This window comes from Aspergillus neoniger, assembly GCF_003184625.1.
Source record: "Aspergillus neoniger CBS 115656 unplaced genomic scaffold BO87scaffold_80, whole genome shotgun sequence".
Taxonomy (NCBI): Eukaryota; Fungi; Ascomycota; class Eurotiomycetes; order Eurotiales; family Aspergillaceae; genus Aspergillus; species Aspergillus neoniger.
Genome location: NW_020291208.1, coordinates 18020 through 33478, shown reverse-complemented (window position 1 = coordinate 33478; position 15459 = coordinate 18020). Strand labels below are relative to the sequence as shown.

Sequence of the window (15459 nt, the reverse complement as noted above, 5' to 3'; positions counted from 1 at the left end):
TATGAGGCTGAGCTAGTGTCCATATTAATATTCATCACTTAAAATATATAATAACAGTAATATATGCCTGTCCGGCTTATTTACTTGTTATACTTTTAATAAATTTATAAAGAGCAAGTATACACCAATATAGTACTTTATTATTTAATATTTCTACATATACTTATACACAGAAATAATATTTTATTCTAAAAAATAAAACTTTATAACAGCTATAAGAATATCTGTAAACCAGTTAACTAACCAGTTAAAGAATCTTGAAACCCAGTCTGGTAGTAATTAATATTATCTTAATAATAACTAATAATACTCAGATATTCTTAAAAGTCTTATTATTTATTCTGAACTATCAGACTAATAAATCACTATTTAAAAGATTAGCTGAGGATAGTTTCTTGATAGTATAGAATCTACCAGTACCTATTTTCACAGAGTAGTATATAAAATTATTCTTACTATAATAAATTTATCTGATAAACTTTATACCATGATAGTCATGATTTTTTAATATATATTAAGAACCACATGATATTCTTAATTATAGTAAATATTATATTAGATATTATTAGAACAGCTCTACTAGCAGGAAGTAAGAATATAAAAAGATATAAATATTATTATTTTATCTAGAAGTCACGTAGCAAGAGACATAAAGAAGGAATTCCTAATATAATACTAGTTAATTATATAACTATATCTACTAATATTACTACTTAAATAAATATTAATTATAAACAGTCTACAGAAAGATCTGATAAATAAGAAGACAGATAAGCTGGATTTAAATATAAAGAAAAATATTATAGCTTAACAGATAAAATGGACCATGCCAATGAATCTAAATATAATCAAAGTTATTACTGGTTCTAATACTAATCAGAAAATAACATTTTATTAAATAATAATACTTGAAATAATAGTTTATTTGATAAATAAAATATATTCCTACTTAAGGGATATTATGGACAGGAAACCAGAAATCAATCTTAGCCATTCTAATATATATCAGTAAATAAAGTTAAAAGATAAAACTGTATAAGAGGTCATCACACATGACTTCAGGCAGAACTTAGACTAATACTAATTAGTATAATTCAGCTAAGATAGCCAAGTTTGCATAGACTTATATAAGCCTAATTTAAGAAGATAGAGAACATATCAGCTGTACAGAATAATAGAGAGATATCTGGATACAACTTATTAGAGCTCAGGCGGGAAGTATGAGCTATTCAGATAAAGAAAGATAAATAAAGTAAAGGGAAAGCAGCACAGATATTAAGCCTAATAAATCATAAAAACTGGATGAGCACTGATATATAATAGAAGGGATTCGCTGGTAGTCATCCATCCAACTACTAACCTCCCGGCGTGTGGCTTAAGTACGGCTGAGCGGACAGGAAGCCCTGTTTTCCACACCCTGTGGTCGTATGTATCTTATCCGTAAGACCCCGAATTTATATAGCATGTTCACATACTGAAGCAAGCTTTTGGACGGCTTGCAGAGGACTAATTTCACCTTGTTCCGGCCCGGAGAAATGTTGACTTTTGGAGGGACTTTATACTCTCTCTTATAAGGACCCGCCACTTGCTCCACCAGCCCAGATACTTTAAATAAATGTTTTAAGGGGTCTATTGCATACAATAACGGTATAGCAGCTGCATTCTTTCGGTAGTGGCCCTACAAATTCATTCCTCATCAGTTGTATTCTCTCACACCTCTTCCTCCTTGACTAACTTCTTCTCCGAATCTCGCCACTGATAGCAAACAATCTTCTTCAAATCAGGCTGGCAATGATCCCATATAGCCGCATGGCCTTGAGTACACATGGAAACGCTTTGCCCCGAGAAATCGATGTAGTCGACTGCATGGATTTCGTGGTAAACACAACGGAGATACTCGCTTACTTCCTCAGAGAGTGCGCATCGTTTCCCGTCAGCTGGGGAAGATCCCGGTTCGTCCCCGATTGGCTGGTCAAGGTCAACCATTTCGCATATCATGTACAGGTGCTTCAGCAACATAGTCCGATATCGCTGTTGGCGAGATGGTTGATCTAGAAGTAGAAGACTCCACACTTGGTAGTAGCTCCGAGAGAAGCGATGACGTTCTGTAGGAGTCAAGTGCAATGGACGTGGTTTTCCTCCATAGAACTTGTCATCGATGCTCGTAAGAGGGACTGTAAGACATTTTTCAGTAAATACCCCATGCAATGATTGGGCTTCCTGATCTGTCTACTCACTTCGAATATTCGGGGTAATATCAAGATCAAACACCTCGATCGCTTTCTCCACGATACGAGAGTTCCGTCGCAATCGTAACAGATCCCCAATATTCACTGACGAATAATGAGGTGGTGAACCACCTTGGTCCGCCAGTAGCACTCTTGCATATCGTTCGCAGGGGACTTTTCTGCGTAGGCGTTTGTAGATCGTAGGCGTGTTGTCAATCAAGACCTGGCGGAGTCGATGGCAAGTCGCGGCCAAATGAAGCGCATCTGGAAGAGGCAGCTCCCCGTATATTCTTATTAAGACCTCTGTAGGTATGTGGGCAAATCCTGAAAATGTGTACATAATGAGCGTGATAAACAGAGTCCGGAATAGGTTGACTCGCCGAGAGATTAATCATGTGTTAGCTTGCCTGTGTTTGCTTCTTAGACTCGAAGATCATGTGATTGGTGGATGGGCCTAAAATAAACCTACAATAACCGTTGCAACAATTCAGTCTTCTAATACACCTTCCCATGTTCAGACTTAAGCCAAGGCCTCTTTTGCACTAATTTCAGGGCAGATATGGGAGCTATTATGAAGCCTGTCAGGGGCTCCTTCCATGTTTGTTTTAGCGCTTATGTGATCATCAGGCGGGTGGCTTTGCTCTATATGACTTATTCTATATGTGGGCCTGGATATTCACTAGGCCTTACTTCATGATTCTAACGCCTACCACGTCATTATACACTTGCTACTGCGAGCTCCCAAATTCCACAGTTAACTCAGAGTCTATGTGAATCTACGGTGGTCGCTTCCGTTCGGGACCAGCAAAAATACAAATTAATAGGGACTTTCCCTATACTACTAATTTCAGAGGCCACGTGGGGGCCATTGTGAGGCGATTGGGGGCCATTCCAAATTGGGCTCATGTTCTTCATAGAGGTATGCATGGAGCTTAATCTGGAAGCTCTAAATGAGGCATTCAGGGTCTATGTGGATGCTTGTGTAGAGCCTAGTGGAGGCTCTTCGCACCCTGGTTTCAGGATCTACATGGGGGCCTACGAATTCCCTACTGGGGGCCATTTTCATGACGAAACCGGACTGTCCTTCAGGGCCCACTAATGATCTTAGGTCTTGTGGAGCATATTGGTTTATATCGGGTGTCTCACACTGTACTATCAATACTCGACAGTGTCTAGAATTCTATCTTTCACCTTCATAACACAGTCTATCCGCATACCACTATTTGCGCGTCACACTCAAATATCTCTAGATCTGGAATTTGCACTCACTAATTGAGAATGAGATGCGCAAGTTCAATGATACTATGTAATTTCGACCTGGGCAAAGTTCTGAGGTGGGACCGTTATGGCTTCGGGGGCCATTGTATTCTTAGAGCCTCTGTAGTCTTGGGGCCGCCATGGCATTTCGGCTGTGATAGCTTGGGAGCCATGATAGGTTTCGGGCTTTGATGTTTCTGGTATGGTGTACCTTGAAGGGAGAAAAGTATATCAAGGAAGCCAGGGACACTGCTTATCAGGAATCACCAACAGAGTATCTCTCAAAGACTTTCCTTTATTCCCTGTTCACTCTTTTATCGTCCAGTCTCTCATTATACAATGTATTCCCCCACACTCTCTTGGAGCCACGCGGCTTTACTTTTCTTGTCACTCTCTTCTCTTCAATTCGGTACTGCCTCGCCCATTGACGGCCAGCTCGTCGAACGCTCGGGTGTAGCCTCTCCGGGTATAGGCGTTGAGTTCGAGTCCGGGAGTATCTACTTTACCAAAGATGTTCACAAATTGTCTGAGAAAGAGAAAGAGGCCGTGAAGGAAGCCGGTATCGATGCCAAAGGCAAAGCTGTTACATTCAAATCAGCCAAGGATGGAAACGGTGCCAAGCTGTCGGGTAAAGACTGGAATTGACAGCGGATGCAACCGGAGGCACGCTGGGACATCTACCTGCAGAGTATATTTTGGACGGAAGGAAGATTAAATTGGGAACTGGGAGAGCTGCACTTGCAGCCGAGGAGGTCTATGAAGATCTGGTATGATAACCGCATCACAACTGTCACGGACATGCATGAAGAGACTAACTGACCACCTCTTTATCCAGAAAAAATGGAACCCGAAGACCGGCCAGGAGGTTGAAATCGCCAGCAATAAGAAGAACCCTTGGTCTGTCAAGGCGGGCACGAATCCTGTGAACTCCGCCTGGTCTCGTCAGATCACCTCCCCGATGCCACTTGGGGCCATTAACGAACTGATAAAGCAAGCTAAACTTAACAAGCCGTCGCCTCTCATGACATACGCCAATAGCAAGATCCAAAACAAGGTCTGGGTGAACGATTTCTTCTTCGAGGAGAAACCTGGTGGTCTTACGAAGGATGTTGGCGAAGATGTTCGCGGATTCCTGTCGCTTCTTCTTTCTTATGCCAAGGCGGGCAGTCAGGTCCGGAACAGTGAGAGTGCTAAGGAACTAACGTCGATCATGCCGCGAACCAGTTTTTCCAAGATGTACAAACTCATTGAGAGCAAGCTTGAGAAGAAGGATCTGTGGACTATTGTGAACAAGATTGCTTGTTATGAGAACCCTATCGATGATGCACATGAATATGCTGCGTAAGTCTGGTGCAACTACCTTACCTCAGTGGAGCCCTTACTAACAATATCCCATTTAGTGTCGACGAGAGGTATTGTTCAGGGCATCCCGGACAGACCACCATCAACGGCAAGTTCGAGAAGCTGCAGATTAACATCTGCTACGGCTCACAGTCCTGCCCTGTCAACGTCAAAGCCTGGATTCAGGGGTTGAAAGATGGCAAAGATCTGCTCAAGGATGCTGATAAGGAGATGATTGATGGCCAAGTCGGAGGGTATGGAGACTTGACTGAGCATCGCCTCGACCATCCTACCGAGCAACTGCCCCTTTTCGAGTTCCGTGATCTTCCTTCATGCTCGGCTTCGGAGTGGAAGAAATGTTTAGAAAAGGCCGAAGCTGCGATTGTCAACTATCACAATAAATTCCCAGGAAACTAGAAATTTCCTTGTGCGAGCAACGTTGGTGATACTAGAGGCCCTGCCGGCCTAGTGTCTGGATAGACTGTTCTGCCATTTGGAGGTGTGGAGTTTGGCCTCTGCCCATGTCTCCCGTTTTAACCTATATAGATATATTATATATTTGCATCTTCTGTATGGAAAGAGGTACACAAAACAATTCACTTATTCTTTTATTCCACACCCTGTGATCGTAAATAATGCCTTATTGCTATTCAAGTAATTCAGGACGTTGGTTTCAAAGCCGAAAGTCCAAGAGGCCAACTTGGCTGGTCACCGCTGTTAGGGGTGCTGACAGTCAGTCCGGCTAATATTAAAATGCACTTTGATTCTACTTCCTACTAATAGACTAGTCATATCAAAATCACATTCATCATCAGGATACATTTTAAAGCGGCACTGAGCGACTCGGTCATATATATGGTTCAGTTATCGTTCCCATGACGTGCTCAACTGGTGCATCGGAGGTGAACGACTCGGGTAGATGGGGGTGGGTTGTGAGGTAAACAATCAGCCAACCCAATTTATTATAGTTACTTAATTGTACACAATATGCGGTTATTCAGTTAGGATAAGCATGTAACAGTATTTACCCAGTATATTACTAGACGAACAATACCCATCTCTATGATACCCATTCATAACCCAATTTTACACATCACCACCCCTACTACCAACCCCATCACCACCTCTTCTCCCACTAAACCAAACATAGTACACCCCCACAAAAGCACCAACTACCACCCCAGCCCCAACATAACACCCCATCGACGCGACCATACCCACCTTTACACTCCCATCGAACATCTTCTGACCCAAAAGTCCCCCAAAATTACTCACAATAACGCACAGCGCCGACCCTGCACTGCGTTCCTTGTCATTTCCTGCATTGCGACTACACCAGGCATTATTCACTAGCTGGGAGATGAGCATCCCCGCAACAATGAGCGTGAATAGAGCATATAGAGTCCATGGCGATGCATGTGGAGTGGAGTAGAAATGGTAGAATAGGCCGACAAAAAAGAGACACCAGGCATAGGAAAGGACACAGGCCAGACCGCGGAGGGTGGTTTTCGAGGCGAAGCGTTGGCGGACGTGCCGGGAATTGCAGTCCAAACATTGGCTTCATGTGGAGCCCTTTGGTTAGATGGAATTAGTAAGAGAAGCTGCTATTGTACTTCCATCAACTCCGCTTACTGTACTGGGAAAGGCTTTGTTTTTATCTCCGGCAGGATCTCACCGTTTTTAATACATAATTATTCCTGCCTGAGGGTGAGTGCACCTGACAAGGTGCTGAGCATCTTACTTATATTTCTAAAAACATCCGAACCAGTGTGTGGGCCTAAGACAGCTTTTGCATACAATGCCGGTATAACTCTTTCAGGGTTAGACTGCCAAACTACTGACATTATTCCTGGCTCAACGTGGATTGAGGAACCCGAATATGTGTAGTGAGGCAACAGGGTACATGCCAGTGGACTTGCAAACATCACCAGTATCATGAACATATATCAATCAATCTATGAGCTTCAATCTAGTCTAATCGTGTCTTGAATGCAATTCTGATATAAATACACCTGGCTCAGTCAAACCACCGACCATTGCGATAAGCCAGTCTAGGATTCATCAGTTCATCCTTCCTTCTAACAGGATCCCAGTCCTTTCCAATATGCTCCTTCGCTTCCTGTAACCACTGATCCCAAGCCGGCGTTTGGGGAATCAATTCACCATTTGCTACCCACTCCACACTTCCAGTCATATTAATGACGGCCCACAACGTCTCAGTGTAGCTCGAGTCAGGCGTACTCGGACGACACTCGACAAATTCAATCTTATATCTGCTCATATCCCACAGATCGCGCGGCTCGACCAACAAAGCCAACAGCCAGTACAGGGCATTCAGAATGATGTAAGCGACACCGATGGCAATCTGCATCTCTGAACCGCAGTTACTCAGGAGGATAATTGACGCCATGAGCAGTAATGTGCTAGTTCCTAGCAGTCGATGGTGGGTGTTCCCCTTGAACATGTACTCGCAGTCCTCCATGCCTTCGTACAACTCGCGGATGACGTCGTCATCTCCGTAGACAAGAATAAACGCACCTGCCCGGGTGCGAATAATCACGTCGCCACTGGGAACTTCCGCTTGTGACGAACGGCCACTGAGACGGGGGTACCACCGGGCCGATAGACTGGCTACACTGGTTGACAAAGACATGGTAGCCAGACCGACGAGGGCGGTACCATCATGAATGCAGCCCGCCCAGATGTAGAGGCCAATCGTGATGAGAATGGAGACGAGAGTGACGAAATTGAGCCAGCAAAATGTCTTAAGTTTGATTGGGATCCGATGCCTGTTGACTCGTCGGTAACTTTCTTCCACCTTTGATGCGATCTTCGAATCTTGTCCTTCTTCGGAATCACGCGTTGCGTAGCTGATTCTGTAGACGCGGAATTCGTATTCTTCCATGTCATTTACATTGTGGATGAGATTCGCAAAGAAGTTCAGCTCATCTAATTCTATGCCTGATTTGACACCGACGATCTTGACGTCCTTGACGGATGGTGGTCGTGTCGGTCGCTCTGTGTCGAGAAGCGATTCAGGGGCGGGCATTAACCGGGGGAAGATGGCGAAGGGAGAGGCTGTAATGGCCTGCATGTGTTTTTGGATTGCTGAGCTGCCAATGACAGCCAGCAGAGGGATGATGTCGAACTTCCATTTGTTCTCACCCTCTTCGAGTCCGACTGGGAACCAGCCCATTTTGATCGTGTTAATTCTTCGGTAGTGATTGGATCTCTCCAGGTGCAGAGGAGACAAGTAAGGAATGTGGTGAGAAGGTAAAAGTCACTTCGCGAAAACGTGTGCCCGCGGTATAGCAGGATAATAACAAAAATAAGACGGGCTCTTGGCTCAAGACAACCAGTCCTGCCAAGCATGGACTACTATTTAGTGAGTTATGCGATCCACTGACTATTGTGAGATCAGCCTTACTTAGCTTCAAATGCATGGGTATTTGTCCCGTGTCAAGATCCTACTCGGCTGTCTGTGTTTTCTACCCCACCATTGAATGACATTCACATTTGAAAAAGATGTTCTTCGGTCATTCGAATAAACACGCTTGACCAGCAGTACTGTTTTGCAGCATGTGCGCGGGTGTTGACATGAAAAATCGAACCTAAAAGCAGACTAAGTTGATGATCATCTTCCAAGTCCCACTTTAGCGGAGATTCTGGAGTCTTCATCCCCACTGTAGCTCCGGGTGTTTCAGCTAAACTACGGTGAAGCATCATGCCATGAAGATACGGTGTAGATGGCCGGCAAAGATTCTCCGGACAATGCTTGGCACAGCTTTTATATACACAAAACATTCTAGACCATGGCTGTAGAAGTGATTCGTGACGGAAAGCATCTCCTCAGTTGTTAGGATGCTGTGAGTGCCGGCACGGAGATCAGCAGCGCGAGGTCCACTTTTTCTCCCGCTTGGTGGTCCACGGGCATGGATGTTGCGGGCTGTCAATCTTTGATTCTGGCTGGTTGAGGTTCAAGGGAATAATACAAAGTATGATTAATTGAGTGTCGTTCATAATTAGACTATGTGCCTTGGGGCCACATTAGCACTGGTCATGTCTCTAGTGCCATTGGCTGACTAGGGTGTTTATAGTAGATACGCAGCTGAGCCCCAAATATCATGCAGGGCGTTTCATCCCTGCTCTCCACTGGTGACCTTACTGTCTCTGAATGTTTCAGTTCAGAAACATTCTTTCCTGTTCCTTTACGTGGGGTGGAAGAGTGAGCCTGGACGCAAAAGCGTCGAAGCTCATCGCATTTAGGGCAAATACGTGTCGAGTGAAATAAACTCTCATCAGATAAACACTACAGAACACCGGAAAGAAAACTTGCCTCAAGCCGAATAGAAGCAGGCTATGTCGAAGAATTCGTAATTTCAATTATATTATTTCAATGAGTCAGATCTAGTCCGCTTGATGGGATGGCCTTGTACATCTGCTGGGAATATATATCTCCCACAATGATCGTGCTGAAACCTAGCGAGGACTACATTTTCAAACCGTGTAGATTGCCCACGTGGCTATATGAAGTAGAAAAAGCCGAAAAAGAGGCTTTATCACCCTCGATATATTTATAATTGCTGGTTGTCTATATAAGTAAGCATAAAAATCCAGTATTTCGGGCTTAAACTTCAGCCTCAGGCAGCTGTGAACGAGAGCGGTGAAGATTCTGCTAGTGTGGGCTAATAAACCCGAGGGAGAACAATCCCGAGGAGGCGGAGAACAATTGGAATTCCCATTGCCCCACGAGATTCATATGATAAAACCAAAGAGAGTACAAGAAATATGTTTGACATTCTCTAATACTTCAAAGTGTGACCTGAGTGACCAGGGTGGGTATATCATATTCAGAAATTGCTCTCAACTTTCCCCATAAGCGCCTATGAGTGATGAGAGGACAATTATATAACATGCAATAAGAGTATTATCTATAGAAAGAAACAGGTCAGAGAAAAAGCTTGTCAAGAGGACAAGCCTCTGTTGTCAATTTTTCCAACAAAAATCAAGTACTTTGACAGGAAAGAACCATCTCGGATTATAAACCCGGCGGGGCGCATCAACAAAACCTTATATCAGCCAATCACAATTGAAATTCATGCATTCTTCATTTGGCCCCCAAAGAGTGCCGAGTCCACGCTAAACACAACCATCTTAGATCCTGCATAAGGCCGAGTAAGGGTCTTCAGCATGCCCCAAGTCTGGAGATTTTCTGTCTGATCAGCTTACTCCCCCTTTTCTCAACTCCTCTTCGCACGGCAAACAACCAAATGCAACCTCTGTTGATGCTCCCAGCATCCCTTTCGACCACCATTCCACCATGTCAGCAGGCGTAACAACATCCGCAGCTACTACAGCCTCAGCCCCCATTCCTTTAACCACAACATTCATCCCTCCCAGCACATGTATCAGCGATTTCTGGCTCGTCAGCAGCAGTTCCAAAACATGGATGAACCTGGGGCCAGCACACACGGCTGAATGTGTTCCTTCGGGCTGGGACGTCTCCAGCTATTTCTCACCGGGACTATGTCCCACCGGATATCGCATTGCAGCCAGCAATATCTTGATCGATGGAACTATCACTGAGACTGCGGCGACGTGCTGTCCGACGTGAGCATTCCATCCATATTACACACCTTTCTCAACACCTGCAGTACCAACTGACACAACTGGCTGTCGTCTCCAGCATCGGCATCCAAACATACTCCACTAGAACAACCTACACCCCCGGCTGGACCGAGCTCGAAGTCTGCACCTGGGAACCCGGCAAATCCACCGAGATTGAATTCGCCTACACCTGGACCGACACGGCTGGATCTACGAGCAGCACCTCCAGTTCCTTGTCCAGCCCAGGACACATCAACGGGTACGGTATTTCTATTCGATGGCAGTCGACGGATTTCACCACCCCGGCAGCCACATCGGCATCTACAACATCGTCCGGGGACTCGCCTACGACCGCTACCTCTTCCACAACATCACCCACGTCCACCTCATCCAGCAGCTCATCAGGCCTGTCGACAGGAGCGAAAGCAGGCATTGGCGTCGGTGTCGCAGCGGGCGCGGTGCTGGTTATATTCCTCTTACTCTTTTTCCTTCGCCGACGGAAAGTGAACGCGTCATCTACAAATACGCAGGCTTATCAATCACCGGACCAGGGATATAGGGTACAGAGGTTGAATGAGTTGCCTGTGACGAGGACAGGGGCGTTCATGACAGAGCAGGTGGAATTGCCGGCCTCGGGAAGGGATGCGAAGGCGGAATTGCCGTCGGAATATCCTATCGCTGAGTTGGATGGTGGAGGGAGACATTGATTCTTGATGGCTTCCCCTATTTCTCAGCCTTAAGCTTTGGGCGTTTACATTTACTACCTGGATTACCTGCTCAAGTCTAGGCTCCTTGAGACAAGGAATGTATATATCGAGTCTTCTTACGTGTGTATATAATATAGTAATCAGATGTTGGTGTGTGCTACAACAAGGTTACATATATAAGAGGCATAGACTCGTTCGCCATAGGCATGGAGATCACAGAGCATCAAGAATATTGGTTAGAGCAGTCCTCATGTAGTAATATTCACTGGGCACCGACAAAACCTGACTCGTCGGGCACAAGTGGCCAAGACGATCACTATTAGCAGGCGATCTGAACACAAATAACCCCGCACAAGGCTTCGTTGAATATGTATCACCGGCAGGATAGAAGAATACAAGACCATAAGCACGACAACCCAAGCAATATCAAAGGCATATCCATGCTTCCAAAACACATGCGAACTCGGGAACACTCTGGGCCAATCTCAACGCCACTACAGTTGTGAAAATACGGAATTATTCGATCAAACACCCACCAAGCATGATGAAAAAAAGAAAAAAAAGAATAGAAAAAAACAAAGGACCGGGAAAAAGGCCAATGATCCAATTAGAAGCATGAACGCCGTGGAAAAGGTCCGCAGCTGCCGATCTCCCCACAGCTGGAGTTCAGCCGAGCGCTGATCTCGGGCGAGATTGCCCCGTAGGAACTGGCGACGGAGTAGGCGGAAATTATGAGTGCATTGTGAGAATTGTGAGTATTGAGAGCTCTGTGCACACAATGTAGGAAGAACGACCAGCATAGTATCAGAGCGATAAGCAGATAGCGGGTTCGGTCACTGTTAGAGCAGTCGTGAAGATAGACACCCCCCAATTATGATTCCATACATTGAAGCCCTCAGAGAGAGCCGCGAAGGGAACTCCCTAGGTTAGAATTAACAGTGTTCTGAACGCAGCGACCATCTTTGCCACTCATAGGCAGCTAGATACACGCCCTTAAGTTCTGGTTCAACAAGAACAGCACTTTAGACATTCCTATACAAGCCCCTAGGTTTGGCTCAAAAGAAAGAACCGCGCCTTAGACCTGCTAAAACAAGGCCCTAGTTCAAGCTCAACACGAACTATCACTTAGCCTTGCCAGTGTTCAGAGCCATCAATCCCGGTGATCGTTGCTTGCCTAGTAGGTATTGCACCCAGAGAGAACATCCTGACGCATACGAAGCATCAGCTGATGAATCACTCCCTGGTCAACAAGGCTATGAATGTTCAACATGGGCGACTCATCCGCCACCGGGGCATCCACAGGATGGCCATTCCAGGTACGAAGTCTACCCTCAAGATCATTCCTAGACATGTAGTAAAAGCGAACGCGGTCGCCAACTGCCACGATGCCGTACGTGGTTTGCACTGTCGTCCGCATGGTCCAATCGGAGAGCATATGGGCCCGGAGCGTCTCCCAGACATCCGTCCAGTCGTAGTTGTTCTCCCAACCAGGCGAAGTGTCGGAGGGAAACCACCTAGCCTCGACGGCAATGACATGGTGGGCTTGTTGATCACGCATGTTGGTCAAATAGACATTCCAATGCTGTCTAGGTCCCGGATGGGTAGTGCATCGACGTCTCCCGTATGCAAAGCCTTCCCATGTAGCAAAATACTGGCGTAGAAAATTAAAATAGAAGTGATCGACAACGTCGCCGTAGGGCTGCGCAGTCGGGTCAATCCGGGCCAGGTACGCTTGGTATATCGGGTAACTCCAGCATGGTTCCACTGGTGGCACGGTTTGCGGTTGTCCCTGCTGTGCCATGGTTGACGAGAGTTGATTGAATCGTATGATAGAAGAGTCCGGCTTTCCTACTTGGATGATTCAAACTTGGTAATGACACGGTAGACGAGGAGGGAAGAATAAAAGGAAGGAAGGAAGGCTGGAGTTGAAAAGATCTATAGTATCCTAACACTTGCAAACATTTGAGCAAACAGTGAGTGAATGTAGACTCACGAGCTGGCTTGAGTAACACAGGCTTCAGACTCAACTATCTCAGCAACGGACGCGTTCTCTACGGTGATCTCCGCAAAGACTAAAGCAGGTAGTATGACGCATTTGTGAGTGGGAGTTATTAAGACTACAACAGCCACAAAGGCCCTGGTGGGGCTACGGACTGATATTTCGTAGCATGTATGTGCCATTAAATTGCTAGCTCGTCTCAAGTTCCATAGCATTGAATAGTCATCTCAGCTCCAAAACTGGTGCAAGATCGCCATGTTCTTTGAAATATTTGATTTCCCACCTTCGCTGTCTTTCCGACAATTGCGGTTTTCGCTTTGCTGTTCGGCCCCGTACACCAAGGTCCATCAATCTGTGGTTCTGATGATCCATTCTTAGTACACCGAGAAACAAGAAACACACGAAAAAAAGGGTGAGTAAAATGGAACTTGTTTACTTACGTTAAACACCGCCACGACTTGTGAGACCTCTTCCAGAGAACAAGTGCGTAAACCATGATAAGCATGATGAGGGTAGTCCCTCTCCCCCACACAACACCTCCGCCGTTTACGGCGTGCTTCTCTCTCTTCATCAAGGCTTTGTAATATAAGCAAACCACTAACCCCATCTAGGTTATGCGTCGCCATGATTCCTTTAAAGTCGATCAGATCCATCATAACTCTGACTCTAGGATGGGCCATTTTCGTCCGCTGAGAATTTCTCCACTTCTTTCTGGGTATATTCGTTGCTCCGGGCGAAGTGTAACCCAAGATGGCCGTTGGCCCATCCTCGAAAAGGAATTCCAGTCCTGTGATACACACAGACCCAGGGGCATAATGTGAGCCGCAATCATCATGTGCAGAAACCGCAATGTGAAGCACCCGAGAGTCGCAGTCTACCACCTCGAGGTGCGTATCGCCAATCATGGCATTATGGTAGTAATGTAGGGCATCACCGCGATAGTCGAGCGGACGGGGCGCCCCAGAGGCTAAAGCCAGGGCTGTATCCCGAAGCCACCGGAGCGCCTCCCAAGATTTCAGCTCCAAGCGAAACCATTGGCTGCAGGTGAGATGGCAAGTGCAGTGGTACAAATGCCTCCAATCAAATCCATTGCCCTTCGCTGTGTTTATAATGTCTCGCACGACTGGCCAAAGAAACCCGCGCTCCGCGTTCAAGTCGAAACGTGTCTTCCAGAAGACTGGGCTGCTGAAAATCGGAGCTACCCCGCGTGATACCTGGCGGAGATGTAGTAACCTGGCGGAGATGTAGTACATCCCGCGTGGGCAATAGAACAGCAATCATTTCAATTATTTCTATCGGCAGTCGCTGGAAGAGGTCTGCCGCGAATGGAGCAGAAGACATCACCGGACGCCAGGGGCTCGGAAGTGCTTTGGCAAATCGCATGAGGTCGTCCAGGTTGGCATAATCAGGCTGGTGTCCAAGTCCTTCATCCACTGCCTCCCACTTGTAAGGAAACAATAATCCGGTTGGTGTGGATTCATGGTGGCCACATAGCAAGGGCAGCGGCAAATATTCTAGAGCCTCAAAAACAAAGCCCACATCGAACTCGGTGGGACTGAAATGGCTGACCAGCCGTCGCCAGCAGGGTTCATGGAATACGTACAGATCAGTCTGGTCATGCTCGGGCATCCTCTCGGATACCCATTCATCCGTCACCGCATCGGCTGGGATACGGACTGCAGGATGAGAAGGTGCCGGGCACAAGGGCACCGTCACCCTCACACCTGTCGAGGAACAGTAGACTGACGGATGGGTTAGAGGGATTGGGGTAAAAGATCCCAAGGAAACTGGGGGGAGGAGTTAAGCTCCAGCTCACCTGCCCGGAAATGCTTTGCCCAGCGATGCCGCCCATCAATCTCCGTGCCACAGACGATGCAAGTTGCATCGAGAGCAGCGAAGAACATGGCATCAACGTCCAATAGATCTTATAATATAGATGTGCGACTCCTAACAAAGATTTATGTATTCATTCTACCTGATGAATCGACCCGAACCCCTCAGTTATTATCTGTCGTACCTGTCCTACCTCTAGAACTCCGGTAATGCGTCATATCCATGTCAGCCTGGATTCCACAGTATAGATTAGCTGAAAAGCTGACATAGAGATCAGATATAGAGATAGCATAGCTCTCCCACAATGGATTTAATCATTACTATCTAATCTACATATTCTCTTCGATGATCATCTGCTCACTCTCATCCTCAAAGCTGATTAGCATTTCCTCTTCCTCTTTTTTCTTCTCTTTCTTCTCTTCTTCTTCCTCCTTCTCCTCCTTCTTCTCCTTCTTCTCCTTCTTCTCCTTCTTCTCCTTCTTCTCCT

General features: G+C 46.0%; 6 protein-coding genes across 6 annotated transcripts in view; 2 read left to right on the top strand and 4 right to left on the bottom strand.

Annotated features, from left to right (window-relative positions):
• Nucleotides 1-1679: 1679 nt before the first annotated feature.
• Nucleotides 1680-2724, bottom strand: BO87DRAFT_381440 (F-box protein). The gene is made up of 3 exons (XM_025624531.1): nucleotides 2698-2724; nucleotides 2238-2635; nucleotides 1680-2174 (listed from the first exon to the last, which is right to left on the bottom strand). The coding sequence occupies exons 2-3, from the start codon at nucleotides 2566-2568 to the stop codon at nucleotides 1711-1713; spliced, it is 795 nt and encodes a 264-aa protein (XP_025473762.1). The 5' UTR covers nucleotides 2569-2635; nucleotides 2698-2724; the 3' UTR covers nucleotides 1680-1710.
• A 1100-nt stretch (nucleotides 2725-3824) lies between these two features.
• On the top strand, nucleotides 3825-5243 carry BO87DRAFT_431657 (uncharacterized protein; the record flags this gene model as incomplete). The annotated part of the gene is made up of 4 exons (XM_025627603.1): nucleotides 3825-4113; nucleotides 4173-4252; nucleotides 4321-4826; nucleotides 4886-5243. The coding sequence occupies 4 exons, from the start codon at nucleotides 3825-3827 to the stop codon at nucleotides 5241-5243; spliced, it is 1233 nt and encodes a 410-aa protein (XP_025473761.1).
• Nucleotides 5244-6843: 1600 nt separating this feature from the next.
• Nucleotides 6844-8022, bottom strand: BO87DRAFT_431656 (uncharacterized protein; the record flags this gene model as incomplete). The annotated part of the gene is made up of 1 exon (XM_025627602.1): nucleotides 6844-8022. The coding sequence occupies one exon, from the start codon at nucleotides 8020-8022 to the stop codon at nucleotides 6844-6846; it is 1179 nt and encodes a 392-aa protein (XP_025473760.1).
• Nucleotides 8023-10067: 2045 nt separating this feature from the next.
• BO87DRAFT_347041 (uncharacterized protein) lies at nucleotides 10068-11256 on the top strand. The gene is made up of 2 exons (XM_025620921.1): nucleotides 10068-10436; nucleotides 10513-11256. Exons 1-2 carry the CDS (start codon nucleotides 10147-10149, stop codon nucleotides 11138-11140), a joined length of 918 nt encoding a protein of 305 aa, XP_025473759.1. The 5' UTR covers nucleotides 10068-10146; the 3' UTR covers nucleotides 11141-11256.
• A 1058-nt stretch (nucleotides 11257-12314) lies between these two features.
• BO87DRAFT_322610 (uncharacterized protein) lies at nucleotides 12315-12941 on the bottom strand (the record flags this gene model as incomplete). Its single annotated transcript, XM_025619982.1, has 2 exons — nucleotides 12315-12726; nucleotides 12793-12941. The coding sequence occupies 2 exons, from the start codon at nucleotides 12939-12941 to the stop codon at nucleotides 12315-12317; spliced, it is 561 nt and encodes a 186-aa protein (XP_025473758.1).
• A 634-nt stretch (nucleotides 12942-13575) lies between these two features.
• BO87DRAFT_452978 (F-box domain protein) overlaps nucleotides 13576-15459 on the bottom strand; it is a gene marked incomplete at both ends in the record, with an annotated part of 2348 nt that continues 464 nt past the window's right edge. The window contains 5 exons of the mRNA XM_025628524.1: nucleotides 13576-13704; nucleotides 13742-14316; nucleotides 14354-14926; nucleotides 14956-15063; nucleotides 15157-15202. Of these exons, the coding sequence (XP_025473757.1) occupies nucleotides 13576-13704; nucleotides 13742-14316; nucleotides 14354-14926; nucleotides 14956-15063; nucleotides 15157-15202 (1431 nt within the window). The remainder of the gene's footprint in view (nucleotides 13705-13741; nucleotides 14317-14353; nucleotides 14927-14955; nucleotides 15064-15156; nucleotides 15203-15459) is intronic.